General features: G+C 40.6%; 1 protein-coding gene across 1 annotated transcript in view; it reads right to left on the minus strand.

The window, feature by feature from the left end:
• Positions 1–433: 433 nt before the first annotated feature.
• Positions 434–24,542, minus strand: part of epha5 (EPH receptor A5) — a 72,723-nt gene continuing 48,614 nt past the window's right edge. The window contains exons 7-19 of the mRNA XM_028601013.1: positions 23,733–23,822; positions 22,938–23,007; positions 22,694–22,796; positions 19,664–19,731; positions 18,050–18,175; positions 17,021–17,206; positions 16,427–16,488; positions 11,850–11,917; positions 11,612–11,753; positions 10,255–10,404; positions 3,758–3,951; positions 1,325–1,489; positions 434–552 (exon numbers count right to left, since the gene is read on the minus strand). Coding sequence (XP_028456814.1) covers positions 441–552; positions 1,325–1,489; positions 3,758–3,951; positions 10,255–10,404; positions 11,612–11,753; positions 11,850–11,917; positions 16,427–16,488; positions 17,021–17,206; positions 18,050–18,175; positions 19,664–19,731; positions 22,694–22,796; positions 22,938–23,007; positions 23,733–23,822 — 1,536 coding nt within the window. The 3' untranslated portion in view covers positions 434–440. The remainder of the gene's footprint in view (positions 553–1,324; positions 1,490–3,757; positions 3,952–10,254; positions 10,405–11,611; positions 11,754–11,849; positions 11,918–16,426; positions 16,489–17,020; positions 17,207–18,049; positions 18,176–19,663; positions 19,732–22,693; positions 22,797–22,937; positions 23,008–23,732; positions 23,823–24,542) is intronic.

Below are 24,542 nucleotides of genomic sequence, written 5' to 3' on the forward strand. Positions count from 1 at the left end.
AGAGCCAGATCTGCGGTCTATGTTTCACGTTTGATCTGAGAGACTCCAAACAGTGCACAGAGATATCAGAATCTGCAAGATTCACACAAATGGAATAATTAGAATGAAAAATCTTCTGTTCAGTTTAGCTCGCCATCATCTTCCCTTCGTGTAGCACCACCCAGTTCAGTTCAGTTTGGTTTTAGTGCTGCAATGTCAAATATTCCCAATGACACCACAAGCAAACACCACACACACGAACCACAAAAATGTGGATCCTTCAGTCTAGATCCATAAAGACTGGGTGTCTTGTCCATAAAAAGTGCTAAGCCGCTCTAGGTCCAACAGCAAATCGGAGTCTTTTTGTCACATACTAGGTCCATATATTGTGTATGTGTTCATATGTGTGTATTTGCGTGTGTGTGTGTGTGTGTGTGTGTGTGCGTGCCTGTACATATGTTTCAGATATTTATAGTAGAGTTAATGTTGTTCATATGCACTCTCATCTCTTGAATACTAGTGATTATCTTTTTTTGATGTCCGGCCAGGTTCACTCCGACTCTTCGCAAATCCCTGAAAAAGAGCACAGAAACAACAGGCCCTTATTTATCAAGCAAACTGCTAACAAATAAAAATAAATATATGCAAGTGATAAAATAATCTGTCCTTTATTGATGTAGTGCAGTGTTGTTGCCAGTAAGAGAATCATCAATATATAATATCATTAGGCTCAGCTCTTGTAGATATCCTGATTAAAGCAATTAAAAAAACTGTCATAATACTGATATGGTAGTTTTTTTATGGTACCCGAGTTATTCATTCACAAGTAATACTGACTTTCTGTAAGTATTAATGTTTCAAAAGACATTCTAAGAAGAGGTTCTATAAAGGGGGCTTGATTTTACAACTTTTACACAGGCTTGCAACTTTGTACTAGATCCTGCATTCACATTTTGCTTTGACTTTCCCAACATTTTGTAATGATGTTCTCTAACTGAAGAAAAAAATGTGATAATGAAAGATGTGTTCAGTGTGCTGCATTGCATATTTGATTGGTGTCATTTTAATCTGGATCATGTAGTTATCTGGAGTGTGGATCATATAGTCCACCCAAAGTTTTTCGTAAGGACCACATTCTAACACTAAGACATAGTCCCTGTAGAAACTGAGAACTATGAGGTTTAGTAACTATTTTCAACTTAATTCTTTTTAAATGTAATTTTGCAGAAAACTTAGACACATATCTAAAAACCTGAGTAGTTAAACCGGACCTATCTGCATGTCTAGATTGTCCTTGTACTTGTATGTACATTACATGTATGTGTTCGTATGTGTGTGGCCTTACTCTGATGTCATCTGAGTCACTGTCTCCAGCGAAGAGTAACCTCCTTCCATGAAGAGCTCAGTGTAACGACCCATCTTGATGGAGTCGAGCCATTCCCCTACGGTCTGGCTCCGAGTGCTGCAGCTTCCTTCTACACTGGCATGCTCCACTAACAGGTTGGACACCCTGGTACATATGAAATGAAGATACAGTGTAAAAAAAAAAAAAAAAAAAAAAAGATTAAGAAAGTAATCAAATTAAAACACAAGATCATGCATTTATTATTTCAGACAGTACCCATTATCAGGATATAGTAGAAGTAGATTTAAGGACTATTTGCACCAGCCCTGTTTCACATCATTATAATGCATTTAAAAAGGTATAGTAAGCGATGTTACTCCACTTTTTATCTAATTCATTGAATATATCCTACTCCTGGCTCTCTATTTTCTGTGTGTGCTGAAACAAAATACAGTTTTAAATGGAAAACAAATAAAAAGGAGTGCACAAGCCACAAAAGACAGGCAATCTGCAACAGGCGGCGTCAGTATATGGTGGGGGGTGGGGGGGTTGTATTTGTTTGGCAGTTGAGTTCAATTATCAACAATCTTTGCGCAGCATCGCTTACTGCATATTTAAGGAGTGGGATTCCCTGTCACAATCAACTACATTTTGAAGACCAGTGATGAGCTCAAAAGTCCTGACAGTGCGAGGCTTCGTTATGCTAGTTATGCACCATCACGCAAAGCTGGAAATGTTGTCCCCTCTAAACTCTTTGTCATTCAGCTCACTCTCCATGCTAACAGTGCTCTGCATGCTGTCAAACAGACATGTCCATGCAAGCTAACAATATTCTCCACGCTGGCGCTAGAACAAGAGTGGCATGTCACGAACGAGGAAAATCTGGCTGTCATATGTTATTACATGGGCGGTTAGATATGGCATTGATTTATTAACTGTGTTCCTTTTACTAGAAGTAGGTGTGACCATGAATTCTTACATCGAATACATTCAAATAAAAAAAAAATATATCATTCATATATCAGTGTAATGATTGGTGTTTGGTATTTTGAGCCCCCAACATCATCTTCCAGGCAGCGCTGCCTGGAAGGAACCAGAATTAGGCAATGGTTAGGGACTGTTATTTATTTCAGGGGCCACCGGAGGAGTTTTGGGACCTTTAGACAAAATAGACATGACCCTCCCCTTGTCAGTAATCATTTTTCTATGACTCTCCAAAACAATATGAAAAAAAGGCATGACTCTCACCCTACAATTTATCAATACCTTCTGCACTGGTTTGCACTTGGCTAAGATATACCGATTACCATTGTTTTTTTACAGCAATGACATACGTGACTAAACCTCTGCATTCTCATCCGACGCATCCCACTCCTCTGTTATGGTGTGGTGACCATTTCAATAGATTTACTCACTAACATTGTTGTGGAAACACAATAAGCATGGAAACTAAATGCACACTTCCTGCATTACTGCACTACTTCAAATACTAAGTTACTCCTCTAGTAAACTAGTATTCACATGAAATAAAACAATAAAACATTGAGACCATTCAGTATAGGACACTGGGTAACATTCAACACACAAACTGGTTGCTATGGACTCATCACTAGGCTTCCTCCACTTTGCCGTTTAAACAAAGTGGAATAAACGTAAGTCCAAATCTACACAAAAGCCGCAGTCAATTAGTAAGCTGACATCAAATGTGGCATTTAGGAAACCTTTATTGCAACCTTGGCACGGTAAGATGTCCAGACTAGTGCAACATTCATTTTCGTTTTTTTACGTCCTGCTGCTCCCAGGAAATATTTTTTTTACTAAAGCAGTATATGAAATCTGATGTATTACCTACCAACATTTAGTTGTTTTGTATTATTTAGCTAAGATATTTATAAAATATCTGGTCATGCCAGATGTAATTATTCCACTCATTTTTTAAACAATGCAATTATCTGTTTCAGCCACCAGGGGGGCAGTGCTCCCCCTGCCCCACAGCAAACTCATGGGTCAGACCCATCTGGTAGCGAAGGACGGCCGAGACTGAGGGCTATATGGAAAAATATGCACCAAACAAGCCACTTTGAAATTTGGTTTCTATAAATACAAAAGTTTGGTGACATAAAAAAGAATAAAAAGACATGACCCTCCCCTATTTTCCTCCGGTGGTCCATTCCATAAATACCGAACGGTCCCTTAGGGTTAGGGTTAAGGTTAGGGTTAGGTGCCTTGAGTCGACAGTCGCAGTGCTGCCTTGAAGTCGACGCTGGGGGCTTAATCTAATCTACTGCTTAAATCCAAAAATATCCATTTTTGTGTTGGGCTTCAAAATTAAAAATCAGCAAATTCTCAACATAGATTTTCATTTAAATGAAACACTTAACATAACTTTGTGATGTTTTTGATTCGTTGTTGTTTTGCGGGGTGAATTCCTACCTGTGTGAAGAGTTGATCAATTTTTTTAATGAGCTGGGATTGCGAATTAGTTTGTCTAGTAGACAGACAATCTCATCAAACTTGGGGCGGTTGCTGCGTTCTCGCTGCCAACAGTCCATCATTAGGTGGTACAGAGCCTCAGGGCAGTCCATAGGACCCGGCAACCTGTAGCTCTCCTCTACTGCTTTTATGACCTGCAGACAGACAGGGGGATGGACAAAGACAAATAGAAGTTAGGATTTTTAAAAAGTGGTACAATACATCAGGACAGTACGCAGGATCTGCTAACAAATGAGTTTCCTTTCATTTAGACGTTGAGAGAAAAAGAGTGAGATGGAGTGAGAGAGTAACGCCCAGTTTACATGGCAGTACATAAGGTTTAGGGTTAGTAGATTGGAGACCAGCCAGAGCAGTGAAATCTCAGTCAATGTTCAGTCTCAATCCTCCCCTACGAAAAGATGACTTGGAGCCTACTCCAACTAGAAATGTGTCTCACAGTCAGGTAAAACACACACTTAAAACATAAAACATTATAAAATACATACAACTTATACAAATACATGCAATAAGGAAAAATGCACATTAATAACACAAGCACTTAAGTCCATCATGTAAATGTGCCAGATGGAGTCAACATTGGCATTATGCCTTCTTTAAGTTGTCAGGAAATTGTTCTGTTGTTCTGTTGTACCCACTCACATTTAAATTGTCTCAAATTATTCCATAAATCTCATAATGTTTGTGTGTAATGTCCAGTTGTCATCGTTATTGTTTTTTGTCCAAATTTCAAGCAAGCACCAGAGAGATCCTTTCTCGTTCGCGTTTGAACGGGTAAGTCGAATAGTTGTGACGCCACATTCTAAAGAGCAGTTTTGGTACAGTTAGTTTTCACACTGCAAACTGTACATGAGTACACATGTACACTCCAGAGACCACCTTTTCAAGTGGACCCGGGGCACGCTGGACGGTACACTGTGTTCACACTAATTACACAAACGATGTGGTTGTCGATGGTTAAAATAACATCATCATCATACAGAATTGTATTTTATGGAACAGTGATCATCAATGGACTCATCCTGAGCATTGAATAGTCTGATGACATGAGAGGCAAAATCATTTCTCACCCTGTTAGACCTGTTAATCTGAAGTCGAGCAGTTACTGAATGTTGATTCATGTTTAAAATATCAAGATCAGTTTTTAAGTTTGTTCAAAAGAAAGGACGTCAAAGAAGAGGTGACAAAATTTGGTCCGCACAGCGAACAACACTGACCTTCTGTCTGTGTGTACTTAGCAATAAGAGAATATGATGATGCAACATGCACCACAAGATTGGGAATCAGAACAGACAGAACAACAGAAGAAGAGAAGAAAGAAAGAGGGACGGCAAATGTGAGAAATCCATTGCATACAGTAGAAGTCTAAAAAAATGTATCCAGGGATAGGACACAACTTGTTTGACGCCTGAACATGTAATAACTCTTTCACAGCAGGACCCCGACAAACTTCAGCTAAAGTAATGTTACTTCCAATTTGAAATCTCCCGAGCAAAAAAATCCTGAATCCTGATACTTTCTCCAGGCATGCTCCTGCTCTCTATTTGACCCTGCACTCAAACCTCCATGAAGTTAGCAAGCACAAACTAACCTGCTGCAAGGATCAACAAGCAACACACCATAAGAGCATTATTTGTGTATTGGATACGCAGCCAGTGTTGGGGAGTAACGGAATACATGTAACGGCGTTACGTATTCAGAATACAAATTATGTGTAACTGTATTCCGTTACAGTTACAATTTAAATAGTTGGTATTTAGAATACAGTTACATTGTTAAAATCAGTGGATTACATGACGATACTTCTCTGTTTCACGAGTTTATTCACTCTGAATAAATTAAGGCAACTTAATGCATTTTCCAGAAGCCCCGATATGAAATAGAAAAAAATTGCTATTTCAAATTCAAACAGCATTTCACATTAAAGAACGAACGGGGAGAACGAAATACAGCTAACTGTGCCGTGCAGCCTCTGCTTGCCAGCAACAAACCTCCTTTCAGCTCCAAATTACTCCACCTCCAACCTGAAGAAGCATCTTAAAGTAAGTTATTTTTTTAATTAGCCAAGGGTAGTCGTCTGCTGTAGTTTTACTGGTCACCTTGCTATTTTAACATTGACGTGCGACTTTACATTCTCCTATACTTATACGTGCTGATTTACTAGCTCCAGAGCCGTTTAAAGACTGACTAGCCCCGTTTGACATGCTAACTAATGTTAGAATTAGTTAAAATTAGCTTGTGGTAGCTTAGACCGCGGTTAGATTTTTGTAGTATGCAGTTCGGGACTACCAATACAATAATCTATCTGCTTGTTCAGGTACACATTCAGCTAGTTGGAATAAAAAGAACACACCATTATAGGCCTGTTTAGTAAGGTGGATGTGATAGCCGCATTCCTACACTTCTAAAACGCAATTCAATGTGGAAGTAATCCTGAAGTAATCCAAGTATTCAGAATACGTTACTCAGATTGAGTAACGTAACGGAATATGTTACAAATTACATTTGTGGGCATGTATTCTGTAACAAAATACGTTTTGAAAGTATCCTTCCCAACACTGTACGCAGCACAGCCCAGTTAATTATTTCCACAAGTAACAAGATGCAGCACTGAATCTGAATTTTTTTTTTTTTTTTTTTGGGGGGATGAATAATAAATAAACCCCAGTTGTCTCCATTAGACCCTGCAGTGGAAAACAGAATGGAGTTCTCAGCCTAGTTCTGCCAGTGCAAGACACTGGAGGGAATTGATTTGTTGAGTTCATGACAGCCTTTGCTTGTGTCAAATTCACACAAAAGACAGACGTGATAGCACTCCAACTTCAACTTTATTTCAAAACTTTTTTTTTTGGGGGGAGTACCAGTGGGCTAGAAGATCAACAGTAGTCACTGGGGACGGACTTTGACATTTCCAAGTGTACAAAGCACAGCATCAGTAACATCTAAAAGAAAAAGCGGCAGAGTGAGGACAAAGCTACAAATACCCACAATAAAGTGCAAAGTGACCAGACATGTTGAATACATGATCAACATCGCTTCCATCCTAACACAAATTGTCCCCATCAGCAGCATAGACTTCATCATTATTATCATTATCATCATTATCATCATCACCATAATCACCACCGTCATCACCGTCCATACCAACCACATCATATCGCTAAATAAACTACACACTTTGCCAAGTGAACTGGGGGGTTATTACCTCCTCCCACGGACCCTGCTTACAAGTGAAATGGCTGTGAGGATGAAGGACTGCTTGGACCGGTTACTCTTAATCACAGGGAATCTGAACCTAGAGCCAGAAGGCAGTAAAGGAGGAGATCGCTGTCGGACAGAATGGCTTCAGCCTTCCTTCCTACCTGTCTGTTGAACAAATCAGTTAGCATACTAACAAGATCTTGCTGCTCACTTTCACTATCCTGGATAGTGCATTCTTTGGCCTTGATGCTAAGGTTCCCGTACCAACAGATTAAAGAAAATGTTGAAACGGACTTGATATAACATCTGTAAAATAGGATCATGAGGTTCTTGTCAACATGAAACTGAGATAACTTCCGGAGGCAGAACAAACGTTGCTGGCCCTTTTTTTTTTTTTTTTTTTTTTTTTTTTTAACATAGCATCTCAGTGCAACACACATGCATGCACGAAAGCGCTCGTACACTCGCACCAAAGTGTAAGAGAGAAGCGCGGCATCAAATCCCTGCTGCGTTCTGAGGGAGAAGAACTACACATGGCCGACTGGCAGGGAGGGAGGAAAGATCAGAGGAGGGAAAAATGAGAGACCGAGGTGGGCGAAAGAAAGAGAAGACGGACGAGAAAGGTAGGAAGAATACAGACAGAGGCCGCATTTTCGAGATACAAAAGGATCGGAACGGGAGAAAGGAGGAAAGGGGAAGAAACGGGAAACAGAAGGAGAGAGCTTAGAGAAAGAGAGTGTGAGAGAGCCTGTACTTTCTGGCGCAGATCAGAGAAAATCCAGCATAACGCTCTCAATTAAACATCAAACGCCTCTCCTCTCCTCTCCTCTCATCCTCCTCTTCTCTCTCCCCCTTCTCTGAGACAGACAGCCTAATAACCAAGAGGAGGAGGAAGAGGTCTGAAGCAGGGGGATGAAGAGGTTACTGGAGGGCTGCGAGTGCACATGTTGCCCGTGTGTCTTTGGGCGGAAAACGAGTGTGCGTGCGCGGCGTCTGAAGCAAACGCTACATTCTCACTCATCGCCATACGGCATTATGGCAGTTCTCCTCATTAAAATGACCACCGAGCTGCACTATAACGTAGGTGCGATATCCTGTCCTCTTTTCCATCACGCTCTTCTTCTGTTCGTCGCCGCTCTGATGAACAGACACAGTTGTCTCAGATCGACATAAAGACTGAGACATACGGAGAACCCCTTTTTTCTTCTTCGGTCCCAGAATCTCCAAAGAAATTGGGCGACGTGCCTTTAAATGTAAAGCCCCGTCTGGTTGGAACACCTTGCCCGGCTCACTTAGATCTATTACATCATTTGGTTTCTGTAAGGCATCTGTCTTTAATTATCTACAATCAACCTGTTCTTGCTTCTATTTTGATATGACACATGATTTTCTTTTTCTTTTCTTACTTTTCTCCTCCTTAATGTGTTGGCACCTGTTTGTGCATATACTGTAAACAGCAGGGCAATTGGGATGTATGCAAACTTACTGTGTGTTTACATATATATATATATATGTTATTATTATTTTTTTTTTTTGTTTTCATGGGGGGAGTCCGTTGGTGTTGGAGTAGTTAGGCTTGGGAGTGCTGTATATCTGTCCTCAGGACCCCCTCGAAAATGAGACTATATATCTCAAGGGGTTAATCCTTCTAATAAAAACTCAAATAAAACATGCAGGTCATTTGGGTTGTTGCTGAGTAGAGATAACTAGCTACCAACATTAACCACTCATTTTACAGTTATGTTTTAAGCCCAATATTTCTCAAACTGCTGCATTATGTTTACAAGTGATAAAAAACCCTTAAGCACTAATGTGAGATTATATAGATAGCCTAAGTGAGTGTACAGCCTGCTATTTTCCCTGCCATGTTTTTCTGCTTAGCTTTGCACCTCAATGCGTATTCACCTGTTTCACGCTTTTTGCTTACGCACACCTTTCTCTACGCCCCCGCAATGTCTCTCTGTGTTTCCATTAAATTCATTCATTTTCATTGTCCACACTTTGCAGTGATGGATTTATAATAATAGGTTTCCCACAATGCCCTCCCTATTTCAACCTTCATTCAGCCTCCTGACAGAAAACATGTATATTTCACCTACTTCTCCCTCGACAACTGCATCGCTGTCTTTATTACACAAGGAACAATGCAGCCTGGCTTTGTTACCAAAATACTTTGCATGCAAATTGAAAAGACAGACAAAAAGATGTGGGATTTTATGCTGTTAACTTTTAAGTTAAGGTATTTTATTCGGGCTGTACGGCTTTTAGTTGTCCGTTTTCAAGTCCTGAAATTGTCCTGACCGAAGAAATTGTGTGTGGAGTGTTGCGATATTGACTTGAATATGACATATTTTACAGAACTGTTTTACTTATTGGTAAATATGAAACAAACACCAATATACCTGTAATTCAAAATATATCATGACTTGTGTTAACATATGAAGCCACCCCGGGGCTGAGAAACACTGAGGTTCAAAATTCATTCTCAACCTTGAAAACTGCAGCTGAGCAGCTGAAGACGGCAGTTTTTCTCAACTGCTGTTTCCGAGGTCCTTCAAGCTGAAGTTTGACATCTTTGGACGTATGCTTATTTGCTTTCTGGCAGAGAGTTAGATGAGAAGATCAATTAGCAGTCTGTGAAATATAAAGCTATAGCCAGGAGACAGGGGGGAAACCGCTAGCTTGGCTCTGTCAAATGGTAACAAATCATCCCACCAACATCTCTAAAAGTCACTGATTAACATGGTACACCTTGTTTGTTAAATGCCACTATTTCTTGGCTCTGGGCAGTTGCCAGGCAACCAGTTTAATGGTTGCGGCCAATAAATAGTCCAGCACATAACTCCTCTACCCCTGCAAAACAGCACATTGTTGTTTAATTCCTACGGATTAAACAAATAAGATCTATCGTGTTAATTAGTGAGAACTAAAAGAAAAGCTGGACATCCACAGTTTTGTGATAACTGGGCAAACTCCACTGCCAGATGAAGATAATGTGATATGATTGAAAGCTCCATAACAGTGTTTATATATGGGCCTTGGGGTGAGATTGTTTTCTCAGTTGTCCTGGCTATTTAATGGCCGTTGTACAATCCGCTTTTCTTTCTTTGCATGAACAAATTAAAGGGTGAAAACATATTTCCACTTGGTGGTGGAAATGTGGAGTGATAGTTCAATTCAAATTTAAACCGACGAACCACATACAGCATGCACGCAAACGATCATAACGTCAAACTCACGTCTTGATTGGACATCTCCCAGTATGGCCTCTCTCCGTATGACATCACTTCCCACATGACAATCCCGTAACTCCACACGTCGCTGGCTGAGGTGAACTTCCTGTATGCGATCGCCTCTGGAGCCGTCCAGCGAATAGGAATCTTCCCGCCCTATGACAACATGCAAGAACATTCACCAGATAACACAACCACCTTTGTTGGGTTTAAGGAAAAATAGGCCTCAAACATGTAACCTCAACCTTCCATACGGCTGCACTCATCACAAGTTTTTACATTTTGTTACACGAAGACGGAAACTGAAGAACAGAACTTAATTGAGACACTTCTTCCCCATGTGGTCCAACCCACAATTACACTAATGAATGCCAATTAAGGAGCACATTCATGATACCAAGTTTCACTTTCTTTAACATATTCTCAGTACTGACGGGGGGTGAGTGGGGGGGGGGTGGGGCCGGTTTTTCTCTTCTTCATTATGGCGCTTTCATTGCAAAGACAGAAAAGTTCACAGGGTGACTGCTGAGTTCCAGAGGAAAATGTGTTTCCAGCTGATGAGTAGTCAAATTAGTTTGATGCAGTATTGATGAACAACGGGATATCTTAGGGTCTGCCTGTTTGAAGAGTGTGAATTATGTTATTCTCACTGCTCTCTCATGGAGAGAGAGTATAAAAGCGAGAGAGAGAGAGAGAGAGAGAGACAGAAAGATGTAGCCTGGCAGTGAGAGGTGAATGACAGCATACTTGGCGCTAAGGCAGCAAGACTCAGTGCTAATTGAGTGTTGCGGAGACCGAGCTGGGTACTAATTGGCCCTCCTCCTGCAGGAAGCAGCCAGTCTCTGGCTGACAGGATGCCACTCAGCCTGGGACACACAGCTCAATTTAAAACCTGCTGCTGCCTTCTCTGTGTGTGAGTGTGTGTGTGTATTCAGTCTGAGCGAGACTCTGTCTAGGAGTTTTCAACTTAATCCCAAATTTGATATATCACAGTACACTGCGCACACACAGAAATACACACCGGATTAAATATAAATGTCCTCAAAGATACAACAGTGTGCCCTCTGATTTACCTCTTTCTCTCCCACACTAGTACTGAAACAATTAGATGATTAATCAACAATTGATTCATTAAGATGTTTAAACAAAACGACCAAACATTTTCTGTAAATGTGAGGATTTGCTGCTTGTATCTGTTTTCGTATCATTATAAATTGCCAAAAAATACCCTTTTGGTTCTGGACTGTTGATCAGACATAGCAAGCGTTTTGAAGATGTCACCTTGAGCACTGGGACATTGATTAACTGAAATTAATAATTGGTTGCAGCCCTATTATACATACACAAACAATCACAGTCTTACCCGAGTGGTGTACGCAGCCTCCGGGTCATCTTCCAGGACTCGGGACAGGCCGAAATCAGACACTTTACACACAAGGTTACCGTTGACCAGGATGTTACGAGCTGCCAGATCCCGGTGGACGTAGCCCATGTCGGACAGGTATCTGCATTTATCAGCACCAAGGAGAGGGGTAAACCTTACAACACTGTGCCCTGATGATGTGCTCAGTTACACATCGTGCCTTTGTGTTTATGCATACCTCATGCCAGACGCGATGCCACGCAGCATACCAACCAGCTGGATGACCGTAAACTGACCATCGTTTTTCTGAAGAAAAGAAAAGACAAACGGGACAAAAATAAATTGGGTTCCGATATCTTTAGTGAAACCACATACAGTCTGAGAACAGTGGACATATAGCATTCAGGGCAGAGTAGAAGACATCATATTACATGTTTAAAATCCAATAATTAAAAATCATGTTGGATTTAGTTAAGTGCCCACCAGGAGCCCCCACTACGAATGCGGTTCACTTTCAGTTATGTAGCATAATGGTCGATATTGTGCTTCTCCATAGTGTCTGCATTATTTTTGCACTAGTTCTGCAATGATTATGGAGTTCCCACATTTTTGACAATAGAAATTGTCTGGAAAACGTGCAGTGAAATAATGTTTTCCTGTAGTTTTTTTCTGTGAGTAGCCTGCAAAACTGTGTCCAAATATAATACAGAAAGGCAAAAGTAAGAGGACATCTCTGCATTAAGAAATGATAACTAAACATTCTGTTAGAGGCCACTCATAGGGTTGCCTTCCAGCATGAAAGCCACACAGCCATTAACGCCAAAAAAAAAAAAAAAAATTACTGTAAGTTATAGTATAGTAACACACCTCTGCACATACAACTTTAAATCCCAGTTTGATGCCGGTGGAGGCTTTTGAGGGTAACCACATTAACACATCTTCATCTCATTTACACTTATCATTCCCGGAAATATAAATTACAAATTATCTGTCTCTAATGATTACAATTACATCTCATGGTAATGACGTAAGTGTTGGGCAAGTTACTTCCAAAATGTAATACATTATAGATTACTAGTTACTGTCATTTGAGAGTAATTGGTTATATTACAATATAACAGTCTCTGAATTGTAATGCTTTACACTACTTTTGCATTACTTTTGAGTTACTTTCCCCAAAATAACAGCGGAAGTTTGACTTGGCAGGTAGCTAGTTAATTTCACCACTGGATCAATAAAGTCTCCTCTTTATTCACTTGAGTAAATCATAGATTATTCATAATATTTTGTATAATTAATATGAATATGCAAAGTAACTAAAGCTATGAAATTAGAGAAGTAAATAGACAAGTAGGAGAAAATGAAAATATTCAGTGAAAAGTACCTTGATATTACGTGTAGCAAGCCTAAACATTAATTCCCGACATGTTTCTATCTGTCAGCAGCTTGGACACAATGCTGTCCGCGCTGACGTACCGTCACCTGTTGGGACACAGATGTTGTCCCGTACCGTCTTTGGTTCTGGCTCTGACCATGGGAACAGTGACGGGACAGCTGGCTTCAACGCAGTGTAATAACTTCTGAAAATAATGTCCATCTCGCAAATGTATCTATCTCTGCAGTCACTTCAACCACCCAATACAGCAACAGGAAATAATACTCACGGGTTTTCCTGTAAAGAAATGCTTGGTGGTGTTGGTGAATTCTTAAAAAGAACGAAACACTACTAAATTAATGATGCGTTGTAACTCGTGTTACTGAGATTGTAACGGGTATAATATTAGCTAAATTTAATTAGTAACGTGTTATATTACAGCGTTACAGCAAAAAGGAATACATTACTTTTAATAGCGTTACTCCCAACACTGGTAATGATTGCTCTCATTCTGCCCAGAACTGGTTGCTGCCCTGCTGTCCAGAGCCACACCGTGTGGTGTGAAATCGCTGCCTCTGGTACAGACACCAGCTGACCCGTGTCTCCCTCCTGCAGGTCACAGCCACTCTCTCGTTCCTCACTTCGAGCCCTGACTTGACTTTCTCTTGTGGGACCTTCAAATCTCCATACCCCAATGTTAATAATTAGGTCTTTTTTTAATAACAAAGGTAAAATGATGACGGGGAAAGAACGTTTTGCCAAGGACAGAATGTGCTTTCTCTCTACCACTGCATGCCGGTCAGGAGGTAGCTCCCTGAAAGAGCCGACAGACCTAAAAGACTACTCCACTGATTTAGCCTTGCACTCCTTTAGCTCCTTGTTGGAGTCACGATGGACCTTTTAGAAACCTGATTAAAATCAATGCAGCAGAATCAGCGATATCTTCAATCTTTTTGTTTTATTTCACACATTATTCTTCCTTGTCAAAACCTGGCACCTGCATTACCCACAATGCAACTCAGATCACACCGACAGTTTGCTTAGAGATTCGGCTGTGAGATGCTAGTCGTGGCTAATGTAGCCTTGAGCCGCTAGCCTCAAACAAAGATCAGAAGCGGGCTTCAGAGGTCTTGTAAGCCAACTTCTTTATACTGCACACACCCAGATTTGTTTCATGAACAAATGTGTAGTACCCACCCTCCAACCGATGCTGAATCAAGTGACATCACTTGAGGCAATTGTTTTTGTGCTGTGAACACAGCTTCCATAGAAAGGAAAAATAGGCTGCCTGCTAAATGCAAAAGGAGAAGGAGTTCATACATTAGGCTCTTTCTCTCCCATTGAAAACCCTTCCACCAGGGTCCCTCTTAAGTGTGATTTATGCATCTGTATTAAATCTACGTCGTAACGTAATGTAACGACTCTCAGACTCTCTCTACCACACACTTCACACGCACACACACACATGCCGGTCCTGCTATTCTCCTAAAGAGTTCGACGCACTACCAACGTACAATTTTAAACTTCAGGCCACTTACGTAGGCTACAGCAAAAGCTCGGTATGGAGCCTCCGCAGAACCATAAATCACGCTTTATTTTTTACCCAGTGACAGCTCTCTATGACTGTTAGTTCAAGCCTGCACTTCCTCCATTCCAAATGTAAAAGTTCTAACTTTCCCCTCATCGACAGCAGACTTGTGGCTCTCTTAGTCCTTCTCTGCTCTTGGATTTCAACAGTTTCCATCACTCCTACAACTACTTTCCCCATCCATTCGCAGCAGCAGAACATCCCACTTAAATGTGAAATAAGATGTTAAGCCAAAGATGTGAGTTATGAGCCTTGTACAGTACAATGCAGTACAAGTTGTACTGCATTGTCCATAGCTGTGACCCTTAATCCGGGAGCCAGTCCAGCCCCTGGTTTCTCCCATGGCTGTGTTACTTATACCGGCCTCAGTACACCAGCCATCCATGTAATTACTTCACAGGGTTGTCTGTGCTGTTCCGCCTGCTGGTCTCCCAGCTCCTGTGCCTGCCTTTGCCATCCCGAATTACTCCCCAAGGCACACAGGGCAGCAGTTTGCACTGACCACAGCCTTGTAGCACATCATTACTCTGTCTTTTGTCTCACAGCACCCTTCTATTCCACTATATGATATGACTGGGTGCTCCCTGTTCAGGGAATTCACTTTGTTTTATGTAACGTTAGTAGTGTAACGTTAGCACCGCTCCACATAGCGCTCTAGGATACTGTAGCAGTAGCTGTTGTTATAGCAACAAAAGACGCTCACGGCTGCTTTTTGGAACCAAAATGCAAAGTGTAAACCTAGCCTTAGGAGAACATCTTTTTCAGGTAAAGAGCATCTTTCCAGTCTTCCTATCTAGCACACCTCCAAACACCACCACATTATTCTCAGCTTTCCCAAATTTCCATAATTGCGGTTCTGAAATACACCTTTACCGTCATGCAATTGTACGACCTTATTTCTCTCACCTCTCCATTAGCCATCTGGTGCGGGAGTTTACTCCTTTATTCATGCAGGATTTAGCCTTGTCCGCCAACTGAGCATCTTGCCATTGTAACCAGTGGGTAGACTTAAGTGCTCTGGAGAGGGATCACTTAATTCAGAGGTTTGCCAGCCTTCATTATAGTCCACATTCTCCTCTCAGTCAAGTCCAAATTGTCTAGACAGTACAGACGTGATTCCAGCCCTGAGTGCTCAGATGTGTTTTTATTTATTTTTTTCTGGCAAAGTCATCTGTCTCACAATCGGGGCAAGTAAACAAAAACTGTAGAGTAAGTTTTGAAATCTGCACTCTGTCTGGGCTCATGTGATTATCCATCTTTACACTGTTCACATTCAGACATGTTGCACAACACCGGCAAGAATTGTTCACAAACAATTATAACTATCACATATTCTTGTTTAGTTCATTTCTGCTTGAATGCGTAGAATGAGGAGGTATTAGATTGGAATAATGATAGCTTCGGTGGACATATTCTCTCACAGTGGCGTATCTTCACCACAAATCGCTGTCATAAATGTATTTTCCTTTTTTTAGAGGATTGAATGTTTTTCCACCCCTGTGGTAATTGTCCTCCCAATTTGGCCTATCAGCAAGGGGCTCTCCAACCCTGCCCATTTGCCACTTACAGACCAACATTGATCTACGTCTAAGAGCCAACCCCACTTCATTTTCATAAACCACAAACAATTCCTTTTGATTGATTCTTGAGAATTAATGGTGATTTTCCTTACCCTAATCCTTTTCTTTCCCTACATTTTACTCTCCCTCATCCTCTTTATCCACTGTCTACTACCTATAATTATCATCCTACTCTTTCTCATACTCTTCCTCCCCATCACATTATAATCATTCACTTCCGTCTCCCGGTTTTCACCTCTGTTATGCATTCTTGTCCCCATCTGTCCTCCTACCTTGAGGAAAGTGTCCAGTGATCCATTCTCCATGTATTCAGTGATGATCATCACGGGCTTGCCTGAGAAGCACAATATGAGAACATACTTCACTACAAAAATAGTAATATATTTTTGTGTATTCGTATTCTTTTCAGACACTTCTGTAATTAATTATATTGGCTGAATAGCAGATTGGCAATATTGGAGCTTTCTGAAATATATTCAGTTTCATTTTGTTATCACTGTACGACTTGATATAAGCCATAAACGGTATGTAAGAGTCAGAAAAAGGTCAACTCAAAAGTGCAACTGAGCTTGATAAAGCACAGTTGAAGCTGTCAAAACACATCTGAACCTGACTGATGAAGAACAGCTGAATCTGATGGATGTTGAAAAACCCTGTCAGCTTATAGACTGAAGAAACCAGAGCAGAGTCTGACAAGTTGAGCTTGAGATTCAGTCAACATCAACACAGCGCAACTGACATATGAGAAGTCCCAGTATTCGGCATTGTGACATTTTTTTTTTTTTTTAAACCTGCAGGGTGAATCTTCCATGAAGCAAAACAAAGTGTGTAAAGTCTGACTAGAAACAGACGTGCTGATGACTCACTCTTGGTGACCACGCCCTCCAGACGGATGATGTTTGGGTGGTTAAACTGGCCCATGATCGACGCCTCCCACAGGAAGTCGCGTCTCTGCTGCTCCGTGTAGCCCACTTTCAAGGTCTTTATGGCAACCTGGATCTCTCTTTTCCCAGGCAACCTCAACGGTCCGCTGCACACCTCGCCAAACTCCCCTGATCCAAAGAGACAAAGCTTGGCCTCAACATTTCAGATTACCTTTATAACCACCTTTAAGTCTTTGATAGTGACAGTAAATCAAATTATTCTCCCGACATTCCTTACAAATTTCAAGACACTACTACTACTACTACTACTTTTGGTTGTAAAAGTATAGTTGTGGCGAAAGAGAACACCTCTAAAGAAATGCCAAATTAGACGAATTTAAGAGTTTGCCAGAGAACCCCAATAGAACAGCAAAAATAAAACCTACATAAGGAAACATTCAAAAACTGATTTTTCTTCTGTTATTTAACTCTTCTACCAATTGCAATGCATTTTTCTTATGTTGTTTGGGATCAGTGTCACAGTGCAACCATGAGTGTTATACTTAAGGGCCTATTTCACTGTGGGCACAAACACCATTTATAGCAGCGAGAGCTGTTTTTTTTTTTTTTTTTTAAACTCAGTGTGTGTAAGTGTGCGTCTATACAAGGACGTGCAATTATGAATGTGACCGGTTTATGCAGGTTGAAGAAAAAATGACGCCCTGTTGTAGCGGTAATGAGAAAATGGTTGAATTCTAAACAACATGACACAATTAGGCTAGACCCATTGCTGTTATTACTATTCATTTAGTGTGTACCGGTATTGTTTGAAATTCAGCTGTTACAGGATGAGAATATTTGTACCTGAGCATGCTTGACTGAACAGGTTCCCTTCAAAACAAACAATAATATATTCAGTGATACATTATTCTGGAAAAATTAGCCCCAAACGGACGCTCAGAATATGAATCAGAGCATTTGTAAGAGACACACACGCACACACACACCCACCCACACACCGAGTTGACTCACCAGCTCCGATGATCCTCTCTATGGAGATGAACGAGACGTCGATCTCCTGAGCAAATTCATGCACCGCCTGGTTGGGATCTTCATAGGTGAGGGGGTCAATATAGGTGCGCACCCCAGGGAACTTTACTGCAGATACACATGCCATCATTACCATTTAGATGTAATTTACCATCATTAACATTTATTCAGGCTTGTAACATACATACATACATACATACATACATACATACATACATACATACATACATACATACATACATACATACATACATACATACATACATACATACATAAATGTATTAGGCCGTTGCAGGCAATGTTGCAAATCCAGGAGCAGGAATTACTAGCAATTTTGATCAATGTCAATTAGTGGCTTGATTTGAGTTTGTCATGTATATTTCCACAAAATGTATTATATTATGGCATGACTACATAAAATGTATAATGTTATAGTTTCTATTAAGGCTGGGCGATAGGGAGAATATCAGATATCACGATATTCTTGACCAAATACCTCAATATCGATATTGCGGCGATATTCTAGGGTTGACAATTGGTGCTTTAACAAAATATCTTCACACTTAGATTTTAGATAAATAATCATCAGTAATGTGGACATAATGTCTAAGTGGGGAAAAGGCAAATAACAGAACAGCTAGAACAGTCTGGCACATCACTTTACTGTAATGCAGCCTTTAAAACCAGTAAAAGACAATACTTATGTCATATAACGATATTACGATATCTAGTCTCATATCACCATATCAATATAATATCGATATATTGCCCAGTCCTAGTTTCTATCCATATTTCATACCCCTTATCAACTTTATTTCTGCCTATTTATATTTTTATGGTAGTGATTTAGAACATGCTCTAAACTCCTGAAGCCCTTATGCTTATTCTACCTTTTAAAAAACATGACTTCAACTGAAGGTACAATACTACCTACAAAACTGCATCTAGAGCAAAATACAATTATTGATTCATTTAATTATCCCCAAAACAAGTCACTTTTTGTGGGCATGATATGTAATTAACGTTCATTTTAAATGTCATAGAATCATATCATGTACCACACATACTGGCACTGTGGGATTTTTTTCCTGATGTACGGTCACGGTCGGCTCTGAAGCCAGCAGATGGATGGCAGGATACAATGCCAGAAATGTTGCCAAATATATTAAGCTGTCACGGCCTATTAATCATAGCTCTTGTGTGTCCTGTGCCAACATGGCTGCCATAGATCCGGTCTGTTATTTAAAGAATAGATCCTGGTACAAAACACTGTCAACTGCGCACACACACACACACACACACACACACACACACACACACACACACACACAGTGACGGGGATGGACAAACTGATACAGACATGACCGCTGTTTGAACCCTCTACAGTACATGCATGTAGTGGAACTGTACTGCGCACACACACACACACACACACACACACACACACACACACACACACACACACACACACACACACACACACACACACACACACACACACACACACACACACACACACACACACACACACACACACACACACACACACACACACACACACACACACACACACACAGTTTGGAGTTTTTAACTTACTGTGACCATTGTGGAAGTGCATCTTCTCCTCTTCCGGGTCCTGCTTTGCTTTGCTGTAGCCACACCGCCTGAGGGAGGGGACACACAAACCCATCGGAATAAATGCCATGTCACAGTATTGTTTTTGTGCACATGTAAAAGCATTGACTTTTGTTGTTTCATGGCTGAAAACCTTACAATTACGCTTGTATCAGTGGCACATTTACAGGGGGGTAGACAAAACAATGGTAACACCTCATGGAAAAGGACTAATTATTTCAAAAGGTCCGCAGTTCAGTTTTTTTTTAGCATCATGTAGCAATTACTGTATATAATTTTGTTACATACATTCCCAAATTCTATAACAAGATAGCACAAAATACTATACGCTCTTATGCATTTTATGTACTGTATATCTGAGCAAACCGTGACATTTACACTCAGAGAGAACAAAGGGTAGCAAACAGAGATCCCAGTGAAGATATCACAAAATGGCCCAGCCACAGAGAAGCAAATCCTGGCAAACACACAGCATGACCACACTTGGATCTAAGTGCAACCTATGCTTTTTATTTCCTCTGCTAAGTTACGATTCAAGGTTGCTGAACATGCTGAAAAATAGCAGCCTTTTAGAAATTAGCAAAGGAGTGCAGTTTTCAAATACTATCATTTTCCAAGAAAGCCCTTGTCAACAGATCAACTCTGCCTTTTGGCAGAGGAGAGACTTGCGCTTTTTGTGTTTTTTGTGTCTCGCCTGACGAATAGGCCAAAACCTGTATTTGTTTGTTTGATTTGTGTCTCTGTGTGCTAAAAGCTTCTGCATTTCAATATTTACACAAGCAGCATCAGAGATAAACAGGAGGATTGCTTTTAAAACTTAATCCGACACGCAAACATACACACATGCAAACATATGACACTAACAGAACAGACACAGGGAGGCACTCAAAATTAGGTAAATACATTGCTTTACTAGGCCTGTCGCAATATGCAATCAATCAATTAATTGCATGATAAATAAAAATGAGCTGGATTTTTAAATGGAAATTATCGTACCATTTTATTCATCGTTTTTGGTTGTTTTGTTCATTTATTGGGGTATTTAAAATGTCTTCCAGTTCCAGTGTTAAATATTCTTTAGAAATAAAAGTTTATTGTTCTTTGAAAAGGTTTACCTGCATTATTATGCCATAAAAATGGTCTCAGAACGACAATATTATCATTTATCGCAATCATTTCTGGGACACTTTATCGTCAAGCAAAATTTGTTATCGGGACAGGCCTATGCTTTACATTATTACGTTTGTAAAAAAAACAAGAGTTAACCAAAATGTTTTAGATGCCACAGTTTTCCTTATTTTTCAGTTCTTGAAGTGCACACACACACACGCACACGCACACGCACACACACACACACACACACACACACACACACACACACACACACACACACACACACACACACACACACACACACACACACACACACACACACACACACACACACACACACACACACACACACACACACACACACACACACACACAGGTCATGTCCAAGTCTTTCCCATCAGGGCTCTCTGTAGGACAGCCAGGCTTGGCTGTAGGGGTTTGGTACGGGCAGCTGGATAGTGTGGGGGAGGGGATTCTGTGTTTATTTGTGTCTGTGTTTTGTCCATGTGTGTGTGCCTGAGGGTGTTTAGTTTGAATCTGTTGAGTCAAGGGGTTTGAGCATGCCCATGCCCCGTTGGCGCTCCAACTTCCTACATGTGTGCGCCTGTGTGTGTGTGTGTGTGTGTGTGTGTGTGTGTGTTTGTGTGTTTACCCATGCGTACATGCATCCCCGCGTATGTGTGTGTGTCTACATACATGTGTGCTGTGTTCGGATGTCTATGCATGCGTGTAAAGTCTGGAGGGTCATGCAGGCGCAGGGGAAGGTGGGTAGGTTGGGGTGGGGGGGATGGGGGGGGGGGAGGGATACAGTAGTTGGAGGGTGTTGTGGTGCTTGTGTTCCAAATCCATCTCTGGAAAATTTGGCATTCTTTCATCTCTCCGGAGTGATCCTCATCCCCGATCGGCTAAACCAAAATCACTGCTGCTTCTTTCTGATTTGTTTTTTAATCCGTGAACATTACCAGAGCCTCCGCTGAGTCAAAAAAGTAGGAAGTAAATTACTACATTATGGCCTTACAGTTAAAGGGACGGAGAGCTTAGTGAATGAATGAATGAACGAGCAGCAGAATGTGTGTATGGATGAAAAAAATTTATGAACAGATTCATAAGATCAATAATACCAAACGCATGTATGGAGAGAGGGGCGGATGTACAGACCATCAGAACATGCATGTGAATCTGATTTCAGAGGCTGAGCGTTGTCAAACTGCCCTCAGCTTTGTTAATCATGGTTCAGTACAGGCATTTGGACATGTGTAGCTGGTAATTAACTTAATTAGATACATATCATAGAAAAATGTGGTTAAGAAAGTGCAAGAGTTCAATTGACTTTTGCAGATAAATAAAAAGGGACTTTTAAGGACATAAGATCATGTGAGGATTCTCAACACGGTTTACTACTCCGGCCAGTGATTATGTGCTGTGCATGTGTTTGAAAGCTTCCCTTGCTGTGTGCATGTGTGAAAAAGATATCAGTAGTTGATTCTACCAATTCCAAGACAAGGTAGTATGAGAGCGGAGGCATGAAGATGCAACATTAATGCACGTATGGAGTGCTGAATGCGGATGTATAACAGACAACAAAGTTGTGTCACCACCACACTTGAGGATGCCTGTATGCATCAACCCTAAAGCTATAACCTAAAAGGCAACCCCTTAATCCTGACCTATTACAAATCTCTAACCTCAAGCCAGCTATCTAATCCCTTAATGCTGCTCTAACACAGACGTATCTGGGTCACAAATGAGATTTGGTATTTGGTCATTTTTGTTAGTCAGCAATAGGTCAGAGGAGTACAAGAGGATGTCCTCTGACTCTCTCATGTGTGTGGCCATTCAATAGAAGTTAATGTGCTTCCACCTGCACACGCGTCTTACCGTCCGCTGAGCAGGAATCCAGCGACTACCGCCAGGAGGACCAGAGCCAAAGTGATGGCCACCGCTACTATCGAAGCCTGAGCACGCTCGCTGGTCGCAGTTACTGCCAAAGAAAAGAGGTGGGATTAGACACAAATAGTACACACACAAAAGCACACCTGGCATCTGCTGGTGATGCAGCCTTCAAAAAGCAGGTGGGAGTCACGTACAACTTGTATGCTCACGCTCTCTCTCTTGTACTCACAGTAAGGGCTGGTCTGGAACTCAAAACGTCGGCTAAATGCGCCATAGCCTGCTGAGGTCCTGGCTCGCACCTGGAATGTAACATATCCAAATCTATCACATCTACGGTAAATATAACCACTGGTGGAATGTAAATACATGTGCTCAAGTACTGTATTTAAGTACGTATTTGAGGTACTCGTACTTTACTTGAGTCTTTTTCTTTTCATGCCACTTTCTACTTCTACTCCGTTACATTTCAGAGAGAAATATTGTACTTTTTACTCCACTACATTCATCTGACAGCTTTAATTACTTTACAAATTAAGATTGTTGCACACAAAACACAAAGTTTTACTATAAATGTAACTACCAAACAATATATAGGCCTACAAGTGCAGCTGAATTGATTAGATGATTAAACACTTAGTTGATTGAAAGAACAGTTTGAATCGTTTCCAGTTTCTGAAATGTGAGGATTTTTCTGCTTGGAGTACTTTTACTTTTAATACTTAAAGTACATTTTCCTGATGATACTTACATACTTTTACTTAATTAACATTTTCAATGCAAGACTACTTGTAACAGAGTATGTGTTATTAATACTTGTACTCAACAACAACAAAAAGGATCTGAATATTTCTTCCACCACTGAATATACCACCATATTGTTTTTTATAAATTAATTTGTGTTACATCTTTCTAATTGTTTATTCTCCTTTTTCTCATCTCAGACTACACTAAAGTGCTTTTTGTCATCAAATTGTCTTATTATGACTGTCTTTAAATTATTTATTATTTTTGACCCATGTCTGACCTGGAAGATGTAGGCTGAAGAGGGCTTCAGTCCTTCCACCACCATCTCAGTCTCCTTGGACTTTATAATAGTGTAACTGGAGTCCTGCTCCTGTTGGAGAAAGGGGAAAGGGGGTTATTCTAATTCATTCACTAGTCTTACATATGTTTTTGTAGCTTTGATTATTTGCTGTTGCAGATTTTGCATGTGTGTCGTCTTGCCTGCTCATTTTTTTCCCAGCAACCTGTAGTGTGTGTGAGTGTGTGTTTAAGTGTGTGTGTTTAAGGATCAGTTTCTCAACTGTAACCACATCAGGTTTAAAACACAGCTAAATGCCCTCTCCATTAGCCAGAAGCCATTAGCTAACCACTGACCACAAACCCTGCTCTGCTCTCCTGTATACCTTTATTCTGACCTTCCCAGAAAAGAAGACATAGAGGACTAAAGAGAGAAAAGAGGAAGGGCACAGGAACAATGAGCTGAATAGAAGCATCAAATTGCTGTCTCTACCCAAGTCAAACTTAAAAAAAGGATGAAAGGCCACTTCAGTAAAAATAAAGCACAAGGCAAATCTCCATTGGAATTGGAAATATAAATTTCATTTTGAAGTAAAATTTTACGTTGTCATACACAACTAAGTATACCGATGTCATGTGGTACTGGCTTTAGCTCAACACATTGATGGTTGTATATAATTTCATTCATTTGCATTTAGGTGAGCATAGCATTGACAAAATAAACACAAATTAAAAAGAGACTTGAGTCAATATGTGTTAAAGGACAATTCCGGCGCAAAATGAACCTAGGGATTAATAACATATGTGTACAGAG

Source organism: Perca flavescens, chromosome 16 (assembly GCF_004354835.1).
Source record: "Perca flavescens isolate YP-PL-M2 chromosome 16, PFLA_1.0, whole genome shotgun sequence".
Classification (NCBI taxonomy): domain Eukaryota; kingdom Metazoa; phylum Chordata; class Actinopteri; order Perciformes; family Percidae; genus Perca; species Perca flavescens.